Source organism: Peromyscus californicus, unplaced genomic scaffold (assembly GCF_007827085.1).
Source record: "Peromyscus californicus insignis strain IS unplaced genomic scaffold, ASM782708v3 Scaffold_11__1_contigs__length_118956290, whole genome shotgun sequence".
Classification (NCBI taxonomy): Eukaryota; Metazoa; Chordata; class Mammalia; order Rodentia; family Cricetidae; genus Peromyscus; species Peromyscus californicus.
Window position 1 is genome coordinate 37,185,000 of NW_026294402.1, and position 22,042 is coordinate 37,207,041.

At 41.3% G+C, this 22,042-nt stretch overlaps 1 protein-coding gene across 5 annotated transcripts in view; it reads right to left on the reverse strand.

Annotated features, from left to right (window-relative positions):
• Positions 1-22,042, reverse strand: part of Arhgef12 (Rho guanine nucleotide exchange factor 12) — a 143,673-nt gene that overhangs the window by 56,078 nt on the left and 65,553 nt on the right. For all 5 annotated transcript variants that reach the window (XM_052757569.1, XM_052757584.1, XM_052757563.1 and 2 more), the window contains 4 exons: positions 7,295-7,393; positions 6,479-6,528; positions 2,675-2,732; positions 340-518 (listed from right to left, as the gene is read on the reverse strand). In XM_052757569.1, the coding sequence (XP_052613529.1) occupies positions 340-518; positions 2,675-2,732; positions 6,479-6,528; positions 7,295-7,393 (386 nt within the window). The remainder of the gene's footprint in view (positions 1-339; positions 519-2,674; positions 2,733-6,478; positions 6,529-7,294; positions 7,394-22,042) is intronic.

The window sequence follows — 22,042 nt, forward strand, 5'->3', positions numbered from 1 at the left end:
GTATTTCAGGCATTAGAAACACAATAGTAAACAAAACAAACTCCTATCTTCATAAAGTATACACTGGAAGATGACGAAAGACTCTGAATATAAGTTAAAAGTATAATATTTTTGTAAATGGTACATTGTTTTGTATATGGCAAGTGTCTAATAGTTGTTCAACTAAATCTGTCACGACAACAACTGTTCCAATTAATTATGTAACTTCTATGTTAAGCAGGTATTTCTAGACTCTTGAATGGAAGTTTGCTAATAAGTTTAATACATCAACATTCTTCATATAAAGCAGAGGAACCTTTATATAATTGAGCATCTACTGAGAAGATGTTCTGGTCTTACCCCCATGAGCACAGGACTAGTGATTCTCTCCATATTCCCAGTTGCTCCAGGGGAATGAGGGGATGTCATAATGGGAGACATATGTCCAATAACTGATGACTCTACTTCAGAATCAGCAAGTGGAATCTGGGGCGACCCAGGTGGGCGTCCCTGGACAGTGAGAGCTACATAGGAGCCAGCTTGAGGGGGGAGGTGGGAGAAAAAGAAGAAAAGAAAAAATAACAGTATTGAGAAACTTTTTCAAAAACTTTTCATTCTTTTTTTCTTTAACTGGAGTAGTGGGGATCATACCAAGGGAATGCACGTTAGTCAAGCAACTTGCCCCTAAGATAAATCTGCACCCTTTTAAAATACTTTTTATCTGAGACAGCCTTACTGAGTTGCCCAGGCTAACCTAGAACTCATTCTGCAGCAAGGCAACCTTTGACCTTGTGATGCTACTGCCTCAGCCTCCCACTTGCGGGAATCACAACTGTGCACCACAATGCCCAGCAAGTATACTTTGCAAGGCTTTCAGCATTATTCTCTGTGAGAAAGCCATTCATTCCATCTTACTAGCCCATATGCTTGCTTCACTCTAGCTCTTTCTAGCCTTCTTTAACTGGTTCAAAGGAAATCAGAGTTCAATCACTCTGATAATGTTTGGAATGGGCATTAAAAATTAGGCCACAAGATAGCTCATTATTATAGGAATGGTACCCAGGGTTACTTAAGTAATAAGGAGGCAAAGAGTCAGGATATGATCTTTAAAAGAGATCATTATTAGGGCTGGTGATGTAGTTAAGTTTGCAGAGTGCATGCCTAGCATGCATGATGCCTCGGGTCCAACCCTGGCACTGTATAAACCAGATATGAGGTTTATGCTTATAATATCAGCACTAGGAAAGTAAACACAGTAGTATCAGAATTTCAAGGCCAGCCTTAGCTATACAGTGGGTTCAAGGTCAGCCTGGGCTACATTAGACTCTGTCAAACCCCCATTCCCATTGCCATTCTCCAAAAAAGGCCTTAAAAGAACCCAGTTTTTATTGTTGCTGTTTTAAAAAAGAACTCAGTTAGTTGACTACGCTGGACATGGTACACACATGTAATTCCATCTCTGAAGAAGCTGAGGCAGGAAGGCTCAAGTTCAATGGCAGCCTAGGCTATCCAGCAAGTACTAGTCAAGGCTAACCTACACAGTATAACCCAGTTCACTGAATCTGTTCCAAGAGTCTATCTACTCAGTAAGACAAATTAAGTGATTCTGGTTGGCCATAAATAACTCTTTTTTTTTTAAGAGTGTACTTACTATGAAATGATCTGACCCAATCATACATTCCTTTTCTGTTACATTCCATTTATTTTCAGCTTTCTCTTTTGACTTTTATTTTTTTAAAAACATGACAAATACTCAACACTTAGGCCAGACCAGAACAATGAGAACAGGGTTGTTCAGATGGAGAGACTCCTTTATGTCTTCTTTCTATTGCTGCTCCAACAGTCAAGCTGCCATTGGTGCAAAGAATGAAGTCATTGGAAACACCTAATTTCCTCTGCAGAGTAGGTAGGAAAGTACCCACAAAGTAAAGCTGGGCCTCCAGGAGTGCAGCCCAGTCTACACTACGGTATGTAGTCCAGATCACACAATTCCACGATCCCACACACCCACCCCATAACCTTCACTTATAAGCAAAACTCACAAAAACCACTGAATCCTCTCTTGAACCTGTAAATACAGAGAAACTGAGGCCCAAGTGCTAGAGTTGTCCTGCCTCACTATCAGCTTAGAGAAGCATCACATCCTTAGACCCACACTACATGAGCACTATCAGTTGCTAAATGGAAGTAGGCGAAGACCGATCTGAAGGTTATAAATCCCTAACTTTGCACTTCTCCAGAGATTTTCTTGAATTACACAAGCATTTACTGATCTGAGGTAAAGGAATTGCACTATACAATTTCTGAAGACATTCTGATTCAAACTCCTTCCTGTCAAGTGACTTGTGCATGCCTTTCAAATACATGTACTGAAGCAGGAAGTTAACAAAAGATAATTACCAGCAAGTTTTTACCTTAGACCTCCCAATGTGTGTATATGGGGGGCAGAGGGTGGAAAACACCAGGCAAGAGGCTAAATCTAGTTCACAGACTGTTTTGTCAGATGAAGTTTTATTAGAACCTAGGCATGCTAATTCATGTACATATTGCCCGTGCATGCTCTACAATAACAAGCTCCAGTAGTAACTATTTAGTTCATAAAGTCTAAAATATTTGCTATTTGGCCAGTTTCAGAAAAATGCTTGGTGACCCTTTTAAGTGTTAGAGAAAACAAACAGAAATAACATTCACCTACATCTGATTAGTTTCACCACCTCCAGATGGTTTGAATGAGTCACCAAAGTCCCATTCACCTATGAGAAAATGAAAACAGTATGTGTTAGACAGATCTGATTAAAACAATAGCTATATAGTGTCTTTAGGAATTACTGTGTACTGATTATAAAAAACATTTGGTCCAAATTAATTTGCACAACTATATATTCAGCAACAAAATTAACGTGAAACAAAACAAGACCTTCATTTAAACGTGATAGTACATCCAACCTGTGGCCACCTGACTACATGCATCTTAGGATAGGTAGGAAAGCAAGCCAATACATTTATAAATGAAAACGTCATATTGCAACGTAAAAGGGATGAACATCCAAATTTAAAGGAAACTGCAACTTAGTCAACATGGTAAGTACAAAATATACTTGAAACAGATTTACAAATCCTTCACATTGGGGCTAGAGAGAGATGGCTCAGAAGTTAAGGGAACTACATTGCTCTTCCAGAGGACTCAGGTTCAATTCCCAGCACCCACATGGTAGCCCACAACCATCTGTAACTCCAGTTCCAGAGAATCCAATGCCCTCTTCAGATTTCTATGAGCATCAGGCACAAATGTGGTACACAGCATATAGGGAGGCAAAATATCCATATACATCAAAAAAATTAGGTTAAAAAAAAAAAAGCCAGCCGGGTGGTAGTGGTGCAGGCCTTTAATCCCAGCACTCGGGAAGCAAAGCCAGGTGGATCTCTGTGAGTTTGAGACTAGCCTGATCTACAGAGCGAGATCCAGGACAGGCACCAAAACCACAGAGAAACCATGTCTCGAAAAAACAAAAAACAACAAAAAAGCCAACAACAATCCTTCACAGATTTATTGAACTACTCCAAACAAAAAAGATGTCTTTAGGGCTGGGGATGTAGCTCATTTGGCAGAGTGTTTGCTTAACATGCATGAAGACCTGGGTCCTATTCCCAACACTGTATAAACTGGGCATTGGTGATACACGACTATAATCCCAGCATTGGGGAGGCGGAGGCAGAGGAACAACAGAATAAGGCCCGCCTAGCCCAGACAACAAGAGTATCAACAAACAAAAATTTTCTTTGCTTTTAATTAACAGTTGAATAATTTTCCAAAATTATAATCAAAAAATGAAAAATAGTGATTATGTATTAACATTCGATTTACTTTTACTTTTCCAAATACAATGTAATCTTTATAAAGAAACTTAATTTTCAGACAAACTAGGTATAAAAATGTTATCCAAGGTCTCCATTAAATGAAACAAGTTAAGGTAAAAAATACCAAACATGGAGTTAACATTAATTTTAATTTTTTCTCTCATGCAAGTAATACCAATTTAAAGTTCAAATACATCAGTGTAGGGAGCTGTGGATACAGCTCAGTCAATAAAGGGCTTACTGTGCCAATCAAGCACAAAGACCTGAGTTTGATCCCCAGAACCCACATAGAAATGCTAGGCACTGTGTCAGGCACTTCGAGTCCTAGTGCTGGGGAGGCAGAGATGAGACAAGCCCTGGACCTTGCTGCTAGCCAGCTCAGTCTAATAGACAAGCTCCAGACCAATGAATGAGCCTGTCTCAAAATCAGGTTAACAGCACCTGAGTAACAGCACTGGAGGTTGGCCTCTAGCCTCCATATACACATGTAAGCATATACACATGTACACTCACGCATGTACAACATAAACACAATAGAGCCACAAGGAAAAAGTACAACAGCATGCTCATCATGTCTCCCAGGGGTGTTGCTGCTAATGACAACATTTCATATTTGAGGTAACCTTTAGCATGCAAACATGGGCACAGACACTCGGCTTTTCATCTATCATACCGTCATCTCTCAATGCCGACACTATGAACCTCGTCAACCCAGTCTTTCTATTGTTGTTATTCTTTGAGAGGTCTTACTATACAGACGGCCATGAACTCTCAAACCTCCTGCCTCATCCAAGCGCTGGGACTGCAGTGTTAGTTACCATGCTGCTTTAATCTAGTCTTTCTTAAAGCAATGGGTCTTTTGCTCTGTCCTCAGTTCATGCACACTTAGGTTGTGGGTTGTTAACAAGTTTTCAGTGTATGACAAATCTATGTGGCACATTTGTATACATATTTCCCTAGATATATCCCTAAAAATAAACTGGCTGGTCAAAGGTTGTACACTTAAAAATTTTAATACATATTTACAAACTTCTGCCAAACAGACTTTACCTGACACTGAAACCAATGAAAGAAGCCATTCTACTCTATTTTAGGCCAAGTGTGAATCATCAATCATTAAACAATGATAATGTAATACATTTTTCATATATCATTTTAATTTCTACTTCACTATAATCAATGACATTGACCATATTCTCATGAAAAAGCTATTTACTTCAATTACTCTGGGGAATTGTCTGATAAAAATTATTTGTCAATTTTCTATCAGAAGTATTATTTTACTAGTAATTTATTCATTTAATCTTTGTTTTTTTGAGACAGGACCTGTAGTCCTGGAACGTGCTAGGTAGACCAGGCTGGCCCCACGTTTGTAGATGGATGATCTTCCTGCCTCTGTTTTCCCAGTGTGTGGATTACAGATGTGTCCCACCAAACAGGTTTACTTTTTGTCATTAAAAGGTGCTTTGGGGCTGGAAGGGTAGCAGAGTGGTAAGAGTGCTCACTGCCTCATGGAAAAGGCTGGTGTGGCTCCCCAGACCCGCACGCCCAACATGATGTAGGTAGGGTTTGGGGAGCAGGACAGGGGCAGAAACAGAAGGAGTGCTGGGGCTTCATTACTGCAAGTCTAGCCGAGTGGGGTGGGGACTTCATGGGCAACAAGTTCAGTGAGAGACTCTAGTAGGGAATAAGGCAGGCATTGATAGAGGAGGGTTCCTCTGGTCTTCACACATGTGCATACACATATACCTGCAACACATGGACCTACAAGCACATACCATGCATACACAGTATTCTTAATGTATTCAAATACATTCAAGAATATTCTCTTTCTCTATATAATTACCTTTAGGTAATCAAATTATTTAACTGTTATAGAGAAATCACTGAGAAATCCATTCCTCTTCTAATGATCAGAGTTCATGGGGCTTGGGCTGAGGATATAGTTCAGCTGGCAAAGTGTCTGGCTAGCAGGCATAAAACCCAGGGCTAATTCCCCAGGACCATCTAAACTATCCATGGTGATGAGCACCTGTAATCCCAATACTTGGGAGACAGGAAAATCAGAAGTTTCTGCCCAGCCAGGGTCACATGAAACCCGATCTCAATGATCCCTCCAGGCCTGTTTCTGATCTCTAGTGTTTTATAGTGGAGTCTGTATTAGTCACAATTTTACTAATCTACACCATCTCCTCCCAAACATGACATACTTTTTTCTTCAGCTACTCATTTCTTGCTTTTTTACTTTTTGTTTGTTCTTGTTCTGGTGCTGGAGATCAAACCCAGGACTGGAGTGTACTAGCCCTCTTTCAAAAGCTCACCTGTAACAATAATCAATTCACAAGAAACAATGCACCAGCAAAATCCTATTTATATGAGTATTTCTTGCTAAGAGATTATTTGAACAAAAATGAGTTTTAAAAGGTGAGCTATTTTCCTACTTGAAAACAATATGACTCCATTTATATAAGCCTTTTATTGTGCCTTTCAGTAAAGGGTGATGTTAACTTTAAAACAAATGAAGTAAGTTTGTATAAAAGGCAGAGAGCTAGTTATTATAAAAGTCTAGGTGGAAAAAAATGATATTGATAATGTGTGTTATACAATGCTATCATGAGTTCCACAGTAGACTTGGCTTTACCTTGATGATTCGATCACCTGTCTGTACTCCAGCCCGCATGGCTGCTCCATCTGTGTAAGAAATGAATTGCTTAACATGCGATTCACTGATACGTCTTCTTGAAAGAGAAGTAATGTAACAGCAGTTAAAAATGGGCTGTAAAGGATGACAGACTTGGGTTCAAATCCTACTCCTACCATCCACTGCTATGTGAGACTTATGATTTTTTTACTTGAAGACTCAATATCATCTATAAAATGTTCCCACCTTTAATATAATATTATCTACCTGAAATTACAGGACCCAAAACAAAAGAATCCACTGTATTATAATAGCAAAAGATATGACTGTCATTTGGGACAAACATCCATATCTCTTTAGGCTATCTCTACTAAAACATCACTTTAATGCTACAAAGAAATCAAGCTGCAGAAATGTCGGTTAAGTGATGACATGTAAAACATCATGACCAAGAAACTGTGTAGTTTCTATAACTATAGAAGAACTGTCTTCTTTCTATAAAGTCAGCTGGGACGAATTAATTCTATAGCCCCGTAGACAAATACAGCACAAAGGTCCACATCCTGCAGTCTGTATAAGTCTATAGAGACATCATTGAAGCTTTGTTATGCTTACTCTGCTTGCTTCAAAGTAACAAAACCGGTTTTTGTCTTTGAGACAGGGTCTCACTATACAGCACTGGCTAGCCTGGAATTCACTATGTATACCAGGCTGTCTGAGAAATCAGAGATCCCCCTGCCTCCACTTTCTGGTGCAAAGATTAAAGGCAATGTGCAACCATGCCCTGAAACAAAACTATTTTTTAAGATGCCTTGCCTTCTTTAACAGACTGTACGAAGACTGGATTGTCTCCACTGACTGTCAGCCCAAATCCATTGTCGTCTTTCTGGATGATCACACAGCGTTGAACAAGACCTGCAGAACAACCACAGAGTAAAGGAGGAGGGGAGAGAAAGACAGTGAGTATGTATTAGTGATGAACTGTTTTCTACCTGGAGAAATAAAAAGTAACTCCTGAAGCCCCTATGAACACTAACCCCATAAAACAAATATAAGAACATCACAAAGAACCGTGGGTACCAGTGTCAATGGAGAGTAGAGTGGACTATCAAGGACAAGCTATAACAAACTGAAAAGGATGGATTTTTAGAGATGAGACAATTAAAAGGAAAGCCAATTCACAGCTATGCTATTAATTTATAATAGAAATTCTTCCCCCAGCTCTGAACTTTAATTGGTACTTTACCCAAGAAAACCAAATATTATAGGCTTATTGGTTAGGAACATCATATGGAAAATTCCAAAGAAATCCAAACTTAATCTCAGAAAAATATACTGAAGGAAAGAGACCGTAAAAGACAGGAGATATGTAGAGAATACCTGCAGTCATTCTCCCAAGAGCTAGGGAAGGGGAAGAACAAGAGAAAGCAGAAACTAGAAGTACCTGTAAACTCAACTATTTCATCTCCCCCATATACTAAGCTGGTTCCTTCTATCTAAATAGCAGAGAAAACTGTGAAGGCAATGTAAGAGAAAGAGGAACCCTGCAGGCTAGAGAGATGACTCATGGTTAAGAGCACTTGCTGCTCTTCCCAGCACCATTGGTCCAGAAGGCTCACAAATGCCTGTAACTCCAGCTCCAGGGGACCAAACACCTTCTTCTGACCTCCTAGGGTACCCACACACATATGTTACATATACTTCTACAGACATATACACATACATACAAAAGAAAAATTTTTTTAAAAGAGAGAAAGTGGAACTCAACCAAAGAAAGAGTAATGTCCCAAAGTAGAACCCTCATTAGTTAGGCAAGCACACCTGAAGACCCTAAACTCTGGGTTGGCCAGAGACTTGATGTATGCTTTCAGCTTCACAGACATAGAGCAGTTCATCAAAAGCCAAAGTAAATAACATGCAAAATAACAAAAAGATAATGAGGATCAGAAAACAAAAGCTTCTAATAAAGAGTTTATAAATAATCTTTATTAACTCTGGTGTATAAAAGGTATGAGAACGATTGCATAGCAATGATGTATTCTTGTTATTTTATACTCTTTCTGATGACAACACCACTACGTAAGCACACTAACACCAAAAAGTGCAAAGACCAACAAACCTCCACATAGAAAGCATGAAACTGAGCATGCACCCTACACAAATCCAGCATTAAAAACCCTGAGGCTGAGGACACGTGGCACTGCTTTTCCTACATAAATCGTTGAGCTTAAACCAGGAAGCGGGTGGGGTCATCACAATATCAGGCCAAAGGCCTAAACATAAGACCTAAAACTTTAGCACTGGCTGTGGTGGCACACACCTTTAATCGAGGCTCTCTCGGGAAGCAGAAGCAGGGAAATCTAGTGAGTTTCAAGGCCAGCCAGGTTGGTCTACATACCAAGTTCCAAGCCTTCTTAAAAAAAATTAAAATTTTTTTTAAAAAACTAAAAATATTTAGAAGACATGAGAGAAAAAATTTCAAGACCTTAAGACAGTGGTTCTCAACCTTTTAATACAGTTCCTCATGTTGTGGTGACCCCCAACCACAAAATTATTTCTTTGGCACTGCACAATTGTAATTGTGCTACTGCTATGAACTGTAATGTAAATATTTGATATTCAGGATATCTAATATGCAACCCCACATGTTGAGAACTGCTGCCTTAGGAGGTAAGCACAGACTTCATAAGACACAAAATGCACCATCAAAGAAAAAACTTCTAAAGAAACTGGAGCAATGAAAAGATAAGCCATACATAATGGAGTATAAAATCTAGTAAAGGTCTGTGGAGGAGGAGGAGGAGGAGGAGGAGGAGGAGGAGGAGGAGGTGGTGGTGGTGGTGGTGGTGGTGGTGGTGGTGGTGGTGGTGGTGGTGCTGCACGCCTTTGATCCCAGCATTGGAAACAAGCAGGCAGATCTCTGATTTTGAGGACAGCCAGGGACACACAGAGAACTCTGTCTCAAAAAAAAGAACAAATAAATAAATAATAAAACAAAAAATAAAATCTAGTATAAACTCTGTGTCCAATTTAAAAGCAACTCCAGGGGCTGCGGAGATGGCTCAGCAGTCTAGAGCACTGACTGTTCTTGTAGAGGACCTGGGTTCAATTCCCAGCACCCACATGGCAACTCACAACCTCCTGTAACTCCAGTTCCAGAGGATCAGACACTCTCTTCTGGCCTCCAAGGACACCAGGAATGTATGTGGTGCATATATGTACATACTGGCAAAAAATTCATTCACATAATATAAAAATATATCTTGAAAAAAATTTCTTCTTTAAAAATCTAATTCAATAATGAAAGCCATATTAAAAGGAATAAAATATTTAAATGAAAATAGGAAAGACACACCAATAGTTAAAAGGCACATGCAAGGTACTTAACATCTGCAACATTCAGGGAAATCTGAATTCAAACCAGAGTTCAAACTACTATGCACCAATCAGAATGGCTAAAAATGAAAAGACTGAGCACACCAAGTGTTGGCAAAGATGTGGGTGACTGGAATTCTCTTAACATTGTCGGTGGGAGTGTATAAATTCTTGGGAAAACAATTTGGAAACTTCCTATAAACCTAAGATTACATTTACATATGAAAACAACTCAAATGTCCATCAACAGATAGAAGGAGAATTATGGCACAGTCATACAATAAAATGTTATCTTGAGAGAAAAGGGAAAAAAAGGAATGCTTCCATACATACAGCACATATGGATGAATAACAGAAGCATCATGCTAAATACAGGAGTCCACACCCTACAACTCCAAGAAGGAGTAAGAGAGGCTGAGCTACAGCAGCAGGACACAGAAGAGCATCACCAGGGAAAAGTAGGAATGACCACAGCTGCAGCGGGAACAAGGGCACTTTTTGAGTGATGCACATGATCTGTCTCAATTAGCATAATGGTTACATGAGAATATTCAGCTGCCAAACTGCTTCAAACCACATAGTTAAAAGAGTATAGTCTTAGCCGGGCGGTGGTGGCGCACGCCTTTAATCCCAGCACTCGGGAGGCAGAGCCAGGAGGATCTCTGTGAGTTCGAGGCCAGCCTGGGCTACCAAGTGAGTTCCAGGAAAGGCGCAAAGCTACACAGAGAAACCCTGTCTCGAAAAACAAAAAAAAAACAAACAAAAAAAAAAGAGTATAGTCTTTTTTTTTGTAATAATGCCTCAACAAAACCAGGTTTCAACATTAAGAACTATTATACTCTTTCAATTCTATTAATTACCAAGTAGTAAACGGCACTTGTTTTTACAAATACTGAATTGTAATGAGGGCAGAATAAAAACACCCATCAAATTCAACCTTTTCTTTAAAGGTCTGTGGGTGTTTTACCTGCCACGTATGTGTCTGTTTACCACAAGCACGCCCAGTGCCTACAGAGGCCGGAAGAACTGGATTTGGAGGTGGTCACTGAGCTGACATATGAAAGCTGGGAATTGAACCTGGGTCCTCCTAACCACTGAGCCATCTCTCCAGCCCCCAGAATTAAACCTTTTAAGATGTGATATGGTATTGCAATGTAAGCCAAGAGGTTATAACAGAAAGATGAACAAGTTCAGGGCCAGCCTGGGGTAAATACCTTAATTCCTGCTCCTACCCACCACCCAAAAAAAGAGAGAGAAAGTGGGATGTGGAAGCCCCATTAATTCCAGGAAGCTAAGGTAGAAGGCTCATTTTGAGTTGTAAGGGAAGAGGATGGATTCAATCTTTTTCACTTGTTCTGTGCTGTTCTTTCAGGAAGTCAGGAAAGGATGGATATGAACACATAAAATGGAAAGCATTCTCTGCAAATCTCTAGTAAGGACACAGCTGGGCTAAGGGGAAGATTCAGTGTGTTAAGAGCACTTACTGTTCTTCCAAAAGACCCAGGTTCAGTTCCCAGCATCCACACTGGGTAGCAAGAGCTGGAGTTACAGGGGACCCAAGGCCTCTGACCTCTGTGAGCCCCTTGTACATACCACAAGTAGGCACACACACATAATTAAAAACAATAAAAAATAAATTATTTTAAAAAAAAAAAAAAGAGTAAAAAAAGTAGAGGTTGGAGAGATGGCTCAGGAGTTAAGGGCACTTGTTTTGCCAAAGGACCTGGGTTTGGTTTCCACCACCCACATGATGGCTCACAACCATACTTAATTCCAGTTCAAGGGTATCCAATGATCTCTATGATCCCTGATGGCCATGAGGCACATGTGTGGTACACATGCAGGAAAAATACTCACATACATAAAATAAAATAAATAAAATAAATCTAAAATAAAATAAGAATAAAAAAGAAGCAAGTAGCATTTTGTAGAAATTTTCTAAACCCCATGCTTGTTTTTGGAAATAAAAATATCTGTGGCCTCCTCAACATTATTCAAAATTTCAAAATTAGTGTTGTGAATTTAAAAATAAAAATCAACTGCTTCCCTGGTTTTCCACACCATCTTATAAGATCTGAAAAACACTGTATAAGGCTTCTTCTCTGTGTGTGGCATAAGCATATGTGCCTATACACGTGTGCACATGTGGGAAGGCCAGAAGACATTGTCAGGTTACATTACTCTTTAAAAGAGTTTCTCACTGATCCCAGAGTTTATCATTCAATAAGACAAGCTGGCATTCAAGTCCCAAGGATCCTCCTGTCCCTGTCACCTCAGATTTACAAGTATGCTAATACACTCCTACCATTCATGGAAATGATCCTCAAGGGGAGTAATTCCTTTACATTTTTATCTAAGTGTTTATTGTTGTTTTAAAACATGGTCCTGAGATGTACTATATCGCCACGGCTAGCCTTGAACTCTTGATCCTCCTGCCTCTACCACCAGGATGCTGAGATTTCAGGAGTGGGCTACCATGCTCCAACTACCTTTTGTTTAAACAAGGCAAATGGCTTTGAATAGAGAAGAGAGAAGAAAATTGTCACAAAGCAGGGCTTCTTATTACAGGCACTTTTAGAAAATGAGACGACAGGAAGTCCCCAAGAAACAAATGTCTTAAAAGCTTTCCCTAAACACTGCCTGGAAGGCTTTCTCTGATATCCTGGTATAAGATAGTCTATAGACAACCAACCACTACACCCTTCCTTTCTCTCTCTCTCTCTCTCTCTCTCTCTCTCTCTCTCTCTCTCTCTCTCTCTCTGTCTGTCTCTGTCTCTCTCTCTCCTCTCTCTCTCTCTCTCTCTCTCTCTCTCTCGTTTTTGTTTTTGTTTGTTTGTTTGTTTGTTTGTTTGTTTGTTTGTTTGAGACAGCATTTCTCTGTGTAGCATTGCGCCTTTCCTGGAATTCACTCTGTAGTCCAGGCTGGCCTTGGACTCACAGAGATCCGCTTGCCTCTACCTCCCGAGTGCTGGGATTAAAGGCGTGTGCCACCACTGCCCGGCTCTACACCTTCTCTTTAAGCCAAAAATACATTACTGCTCCACATAGACACATATTTGTTTTTATTCCCTCACTGTTACATGCCCCAAGGGTAGGGATGCTCTACCTTTTTAAGAACCTGGTGTATAGTCCACTTGACAAAAGAGGAAATTCTTTAAAAATTGGTTATGTAATTAGTGAAATTCCAAAAACTCATAAACATGCTTAGGGCCCTAAAAGACTACTAAGGTCTGGGATGTCAGGATTTTGCTTTATCCCTTTTAAATGGCTTCTGCCTAACACACTTACTTTTTAAATTTTTGTTTGGGTTTTAGAGTTATTTGGTTTTAGGTTTTTGTTGTTGCTGTTTTTGCTTGTTTTGTTTACTTTTGTTTTGTTTTTTGAGATAAGATCTCACTATGTAGCACAAAATGGTCTCACATTGGCAATTCTCCTGTGCTGGAATCACAGGCCTGTGCCCCCTACACCTGGCTTTTCCATTCTACTTCTAAAGGGGATTTAAAAACATAAAAATAAAACATTAAGGGTTTCTCTTCCGCCATGTCTTCCATATTACTCATTTTGGTTATTCTGAGTACCTTTGGAGGTGAGGACTCAGCTCAGTGGAAGGGCATATACTTAGCAGGTGGAAAGCCCTGGATTAGATACCCTGCTCTCTCCCCACCTAAATTTCTAACTGCTAAATCTGAAATGCTTTAATACTTAAGAATTAGGCCACTGCAAAAAGCAAGTAAGTCTTATACATCAGCCAATTCAGAATCTACTGAATCCAAATTATCGGTACTATTCTAACCTACCCCATGTGCTATCTGCATACATTTGGATTTGTGGTAATAATAAATTGATAACTAGACTATTCAAAATTCAGAAATCTTGGGGCTGGAGAGATGGCTGTGTGTGTGTGTGTGTGTGTGTGTGTGTGTGTGTGTGTGTGTGTGTGTGTGTGTGTGTGTATGTGTAATATATACAAAATAAGTCTTTAAAAAACTAGAAAAAATTGAGAAATCCAGTCTCTTAAAATGCTCAAATCTACTGTTACATTCCACTCAAAATCAAATCAAAGTCAGGTGTGGTTAATATATTATGCCCCCCAATAAACTTATCTGGGGGTCAGAGAACAGAACAGCCACTATATTGAACATAGGTTTAGGCAGTGGTAGCACACGCCATTAATCCTAGCATTCCGGAGGCAGAGATCCATCTGGATCTCTGTGAGTTCAAAGCCACAATGGAAACAGCCAGGCATGGTGACACACACCTTTAATCCCAGGAAGTAATGGCAGGAAGCAGAAAGGTATATAAGGCGTGAGGACCAGAAACTAGAGCCCTTTTAAGCTTTTAGCTTTTAGCAGCACTTCAGCTGAGATCCAGTCGGATGAGGACACAGAGGCTTCCAGTTTGAGGAAACGAGATCAGCTGAGGAATTGGCAAGGTGAGGTTGGATGTGGCTTGTTCTGTTTCTCTGATCATTCAGCGTTTACCCCAATACCTGGCCTCCGGGTTTGTATTTATTAATAAGACCTTTTAAGATTCGTGTTACAGTGTAATGGATTGCACCTTTAATACCAGCATTCAGGAGGCAGATGCAGGCAAATCTATGTGAATGTAAGGCTAGCTGGGGCTTCAGAGGGAGCCCTGTCTCAAATAAGTAAATAAATAATTTTTAAAATCAAAAGATTCTTATTCTTGAGAGAAATGATCTACTTTTGAAAGAAGGAAAGTTTTGACTTAATTTAAAAGGAGAAATTCCTTCTATAACACTGAAATTACCTACACTGGCTAAATTATCACCTTGTGATATTCTGGGATGAGAATAGTTACCATAGGTTGAACAGCTGGTTCCTAGTGGGTGGAACTCTTAGGTGTATCCTTGTTTCAGGTGTGTGTCACTGGGAGACAGTTTTGAGGTTTCAAAAGAATCAGGTCATCCTCAGTGTTCCTCTCTCTCTCTCTGCATCACGGTTATAGTTAAAGATGTGAGCTCTCAGCTACTGCTCCAACTGCCTCCTGATGACTGCCATGCTTCCCACCATGAACAGTCATCAACTGTGACCTTAGGAAACTGTGAGGCCCAATTAATCTCTTTCTTCTGTAAGCTGCCTTGGTCATGGTACCTTCTCACAGCAACAGAAAAGACCCACATCCTTTGTCTTCACAGTTTTACCGAGTATCTGTCTTCTTGTCATTTACATACTACCAGTATGTAGGTGCTATGAAAAACACAAAAGTACTAGGAGTTCCTGCACTCAAGGAGCTCAGACTCAGCATGAAAGGACAACACTAAAATAAAAAGACAACCAAGGTTCAACAGATTATTTAGAGGGTACAAAATAAAAATAGAATCCTAACTCCAAAATAGCCTTTTTCTGTCATGTATGGTATAAAGGCCTTTAAACCTGGCTCTAGGGAGATGGGGGGCGGGGTGTAGGAGGATCAGGAGTTCAAACTCAGGCCCAGCTACATAGTGAATTTGAGGCCAGAGTATAATACAAGAGACATTGTCTCAACAACAACTAAAAATTAAAAAACAAAACAAATCAAAACCCCACCAACTCTAGCATCCATCATTTTAAGTCTTCTGGTTTTTACTACATACACAGTCCATCACTTGTTCTGCTGTTAAATCTCTTACTATGAAGTTTATTAAGCATAACTATCATACAAACTCAGAATGAGTTTATAAGGTCACTATCTCTTAGGTAAGAGCTATATTCTAGCATTTCATATGAATGAGGACAGGCAGAATGCTCAACCAGAAAATAAAGCTTAACCTTCATTGAAACTCAGCCAGAGTAGTACTGTCTCCATCCCTTGTTCTTGGTTATTATATGAAGGGTTGTTTTGGTTTCCTTTTCCCCACAGCAATCGACTTTTCGGTGCATAAAAAGAACTGGTAAGTATAAATCTCTATTCACGCACCTATCAAAAAGCATTGCAATGTTCCCTTCTGTACCAGTCTGCAAATGGCTGGAAACCAAGGACAGTCTCCTCTATCTTTGTATTCCTTTCTTAATTTAATAGGTGACCAATGACACTAAATGAACCTACATTTTTAAGAAATGAGAATACTTATCTTTAAAATAAATTTGGATCATTTTTCTTAACTGAATTTAAGCTGGGCATCAGCATACCATATAATGCTAGAACTCAAAAGGCTGAACAGAAAGACTACAAGTTCAAGGCCAGCTTGTGTTAGAAAGTGAAGAAACCCTGTCTCCACAACAACACACGGTCAAAAAGACAGCTCAGCAGGTAAGGGAGCTTGCTCCAAGCCTGACAACTGAATTCAATCCCTGGAACTCACATGGTGGAAGGAGAGAACAGACTCCAACACGCTATCCTCTGACTTCCACACTCAGAGTATGGCCTGTGAAAGTGTGCATGTGCGACACACACTCACTAATTGTTTTTAATGTACTATGGGGCTGAAGAGATGGCTTGGAGGTAAAGCATGCTTGTCCAATCATGAAGAGCAAAGTTTGAATCCCAGCACCTCTATCACAACCACACATAACTAGGCTCAAGGAGTCCAATATTCTCTTTTAGCCTCTGTGGGCACCCTCACTCAGTGTGCATTCGCTCACACAGACACAAAGAAAATAAAAACAAATCTTTGGAAAAAAAAGTAATAAAAAATTTAAGTCTGAATTTATTTTCCACAAAGGAAATTTAAATACCACTCAACCACTTTTAATAAGAAAAATCATGGCCCTAAAGATTATTCACAGTAGGAAAACAACTGAAGGCACAGTAATGAACGATCTGCTTGGTAAATTTCCAGCTGTAACAATTTAATTCCCCATCTGTCCCTAACTGATACCTCTACTGACAAGTTTTCTTTCTTTCCTGTCTTGATACTTTACTTCAAAGCTGATCAGCTAGTGTCAGGCTTATTCTCTCAATGAAGTAAAGATGCTCTATCAAATTTACATGAACATTATCCTTTCCCAAGTTGTACTTTGTCATAATAACAAAGAATATGGATTTCTGACATAACAATATAGACATAAAACCAACATAAAATTGCTTTTGGAAGCTGGGCAGTGGTGGTGCACACCTTTAATTCCAGCACTAGGGAAGCAGAGGAAGGCAGATCTCTGCGTGTCCGAGGCCAGCCCGGTCTACAAAGCCAGTTTCAGCTTGGTATACAAAAGGACAGCTACAGCTACACAGAGAAACCCTATCTCAAAAAAACAAAACAAGCAAAAACCTCTTTTTTGTTTATTTGCTTGCTTGCTTGTTTTGAGAACGCGTCTTGCTAGGTGGCTCAGGAGGTCGGTTTTGAACTCACTATCTATGGTCCTGCTCTGCTGGGATTACAAGAGCACACTGCCATGCACATCTAAAACTGCATCTTACTCAACAGGTAACTACCAATGATAATATTTTGAAAGTGAAAAAAAGCTAAGTCTTTGGAACACTTTGCAAGGGAAAAAAAAATTGATAAAAGATCTGAAAATTGCCGAGAAGGTGTTCTCAAGTTTTACTATAAATATATTCCTGAAAAAGGGTTACAACTGTAGTGCCAGATAGTAAATTTGAAGAAACTGAAGTGTTAAACATGCAAGGCAATAAGCTAAGCCTTCCATACTACATTTGCTTTAGAAAGCATGCATTAGTCTTTCTTCACCTTTGATTGTATTGCATGACCAAACTTCTCTGAGTCTCACCTCCTAAGAATTAGCTGCAGGGAAGGGTGTGGGGCAAACCATGCGCAACCTAATAAAAACAGCTCAGTTTTCAACTGCTGCCAGACATCCGTGTTTTATGAGTAAGACCTCAGATAATCCTTTGATTAAGAAGCTTCTGCATTCTAAATGCACAAAGCTGCCAACACAAGGAACCTCAAGCTCCAAGTACACTGACTTCATTCTCTTAGATGCCCACCAGAAACAAATCCCTTTTCTAAGTTACATTTTCTTCTCCTTTAAAGTTTTTTTGGAAGGGAAGAAAAGAGCCAATTAAGATGAGTCTAGATTTTACCATCCATTCTCTCTACTAAAATACATCATCTTGTCTTCAATAATCATTCACTCAAAAACTCACTTCCAGCAAATCAGGCATTATGGGATTTGCAACAATGGTACAGATGCAGTAACTCCACACAAAGCCAGATGCCAGTGTTCAGAAACAACGAATGTAGCTGGGCAATCCTAGAAAAGCACTATGAGGGAGGCAGTATTTTTTTAATTGACAAAATTGTGTGTTATTTTCTTCTATAATACAATGTTCTGAAGTACATACACATTGCAGAATGGCTAAATGTAGCTAATTAACCAAAGTTTTCCTTCATATGGTTATTATTATTCTGGTAAGAATATTTAATTCACTCTTTTTACAGCTCAAGAATATAACACATCCTCCTAAGGCATGAGGGACAACAGGTCTCTCAAACTTATTCCTCGTATCGAAGTGCATGATAATGATGCATCAGTGCCTGAACTGAGCCTCAGAGAGCAGACAGGATTGGAAACTGCAGAAAGAAAACTAAGCACTCAAGACAACAGAAACTGCACTGAGCAAAACAAGAACACCAGGACATACCCGCGAGATAAAGAGCTGGAAGCAGCCTGGTACTCCGAGGTGAACAGATTAGGGCAGAATGATAAACTGAAATCAGTGTACAGTATACATTAGTATTTATCTGTGCTTTCCTAGCGAGTAAATAACCAAACCCATTATTTTAGTAATATTAATTTGACAAGTCAAAACAGACTATAGAATCAACATGAAATTGAAGTATACAAAGTTACAAATCTAAAGCTGGCCATGGTGGCACAGGCCTTTAATCCCAGCACTTGAGAGGCAGAGGCAGACATATCTGAGTTTGACTCCAAGCCAGGTGTTAGCATTTAGGCATCTGTACTGGCTTGTCCTTTGGGTCCTGACAGGATACATCCTCAGCTGCAGCCACTAAGAGCACCCGCTGTGCGCATTCGCTACAATTCCTTATAAAAGGCGGGCCTTGCCCACCTCCTGTCTCTTTCTCTTTCTCTTCCTTCCTTCTCATCCCTAGGGACCAGTCTCTGCCCCCTTCTCTGCTCCTTCACTCCCCTCCCCTCAGTAAACCTCCCACGCGGGCCCTGTTGTACAGTGTGACTCCTTCGTGTCACTTTTAAAATACAACATTTGGTGCTGTGACTCAGACAGGCTCTCCCGGCAGTCTGAGGGGTGCCTGCCACAGCCCGGCTTTCCACCTAATGGAGCCTTGGGACTCTCCATCCCACACTGACAATTGGTAAGCCCCCGCTTCTTCACTTCTGGCTATTTCCCACGAGTGAGGCTTCATTTCTCGAGCCCAGTCCTCTCCTCGCCTTCTGGCTTTTCTTCAAGTCCTGGTACCAGGCGACTGTGTCTCTCTCAGGCTCTCAGCCCATCAGTCCCTGATTGTGGATGATGACCACTGAGCAGCCTGTGCCTCCTCATCGGTCCTCACTGAATTTCTGAGACGCTAGACATTCCAGCCCTAGGACCTTCTCTACCTCACTCATGGAAAACGGGCCTACCACCATATCTACCACCCCACTTAAGGGCTAAACTTCTCTGCCTTTGCCCCAATATCCCTTAGATACCGTTTCAAATGGCTGCTTACAGGCACCTCATATCCTGGTATTTCACAGGACCTTTGCAACTTCTGCCAGCAAAGGATAACGGGAAGGAGGTACCCTATTTTCAAGTGTTTTCTTATCTTCACTCTAAGCCCTCCCTCTGTTCTTCCCTCCTGTTCCCAACTCATCTCCTGATAGCTGTGGAGCCTGTTAAGCTGCATTTCCTCTTTCATGAAGTGAACTCTATCAAATAGATTAAAAAAAACAAACCAACCAACCCCTGGGGTCTTATACGTCTAACTCCCTTAAAGAACCCTTGTTGGTTTCTGGAGCAGCAGCGGTGGCGGCAGCAGTCCGCCTCTGCTGTCAAAGCAGTGACAGCACGAGCCGCCTCCAGGTCCCTTTCCCCGCCAGCTATGCAACATGTGCATCCTTGAAAAGTGCCCGCCAGGCAGAGCCCACTCCCTTGGTCTCTTCTCTTGCCTCTTACTCCTCTCTGTGTCTCTCTTTACCTCTAATTCCCTCTCTTGCCTCTTCTTTTCTCTCTCGCGTCTCTTCCTCTTGCCTGCCTGCCTGCCTGCCTGCCTGCCTCTCTCGAGTCCCCACTCTGATGCAGCCCTTCATTCTTTCACTTTCGGCTCTCCCCCTCCCAATAAACTTCTTGCACTAACTCTGTTGTGTGTGGCATGTTTGCTTAGTGGCACACCTTGGCAGGGTCCACCAAAGGTACCCACTTTACGCTAGGACCTTAACCACCTGCTCCACCCGCAGCAGATCTATTCTCTTCCACCTGCAACAAATCTGCTTTCTCATTCACGACAGCTTTGCCTTCCATTCAATACCAACAATTGGGTCTCTGGTGGGGCCACCCGCCTCTGACCACTCCTAGATGTGAGGCTTCATTTCTCGAGCCCAGTCCTCTCCTGGCCTTCTGGCTTTTCTTGAAGTCCTGGTACCAGGCGACTGTGTCTCTCTCGGGCTCTCAGCCCTCGGCCCCTGTTCTTGTGTGACAACGTACTGAACAGCTTGTGCCCACTTAATCTGATCCTCCCTGGATCCCTGGGACACCAGAACATTCAGGCCTTTGGCTCTTCTTTTCTGCACCTCATCCTTTGGAACTGCCTCCTCATACACCTCCTTACCCCATTGGGATGTCTTTTGGAGACTCACTGACCATTCTTTGGACCAGGCAGCTGGGGAACAAGAAAGAATTCTCCACTTTCTTTTCTTTGCTCCAAGACCTGCTTGTGTCTGTCTGCTCTCCTCTCTAAATATCCTGTCTGTTTGCTGCAACATGTGAATCAGAGATGGAGAAGCCAGCTTCGTCTTGCACAGCACACATCGGTTCTTCCTTTCTATTTACTCAACTCCTGTTTAATTATGTGTGTATGTGCAGCAATCACGTGGCTCTCCTTCATCTTGGCTGGTGACCTCACCATGATTTCGAGTGAGCTCCAGAGAGTCTACTTGGATCCACCTCAAACAGCATCTTGCCAGGTCCAAGAGGTGCCAGACGGTTCCACAGAGCCTGGACAGCGAAGTGAAACAGCCAGCTGCCCCAGGACATGGCCAGCACCCTAGTTTTCTCAGGTCCCCCAAAGATGATCGATGCCCCCCAGGCCAGCAGGAAGCAATCTCAAGAACATGGCGCCCTCATCCCGCCTCACCTGCTACCCCTTTCTAACGCCTCATCTTTTTATAATAAACAAAAGGGAGGAATGTTAGCATTTAGGCATCTGTACTGGCCTGTCCTTAGGGTCCTGACAGGATATACCTCAGTTGCAGCCATTAAAAGTACCCCGTGTGTGCATTCGCTACGTTTCCTTATAAAAGGAGGGCCTTGCCCACCTCCCATCCCTCTCTTCCTTCGCATTCATCCCCAAGGACCTGTCTCTGCCCCCTTCTCTGTCCCTTCACTCCCCTCCCCCCAATAAACCTCCCATGTGGGCCCTGTTATATGATGTGATTCTTGCCGCTTTTAAAATACAACACCGGGTCTATAGAGTGAGTTCCAGGACAGCCAGGGCTATACAGAGAAACCCGGTCTCAAAACAAAACCAAAAAAAAAAGAAAAGAAAAGAAAAACAATTCCAAAGTTATCTTTAATCACTTGGGAGGAGGAAGTAGGAAGTTAAGAAATTCAAAGTCAGCCTTAGCTACCTCGAGAGTTTGAAGGCAGCCTAGATTACATGAGACCCTATGCTAGGGAAGGAAGGAAACTACAAGCAAGGCTTGTTGATATCTGTCTGTTATCCCAGCACTGGACTAGAGACAAGAAGACTGTAAATTCTAGGCCAGCCTGGTGGGCTGGGACTAGGGCTCAGCTGCCAGAGTGCCTGCAGTGCAAACATGGGTAACACCAACATGAAAGCTGAACCTGTGTTCATCACTAGGGTGCACCTCAGTCATCGCAGTGCTGAGGGACAGTCAGGAGGATCCACAGGGCTTGCTTAGCCAACCAGTCTAGCTGAGCTGGTGAGCTCCAGGTTCAGTGAGACCATGTCTCACAAAACTAAGGTAAAAAACAATCAAAGAAAACACCCAACATCCACATGTGCACACACAGAAGCATGAACACACACACGTGTATACATAAACACAGGAACACAGACACAAACACATGCACACACACACACAGGAT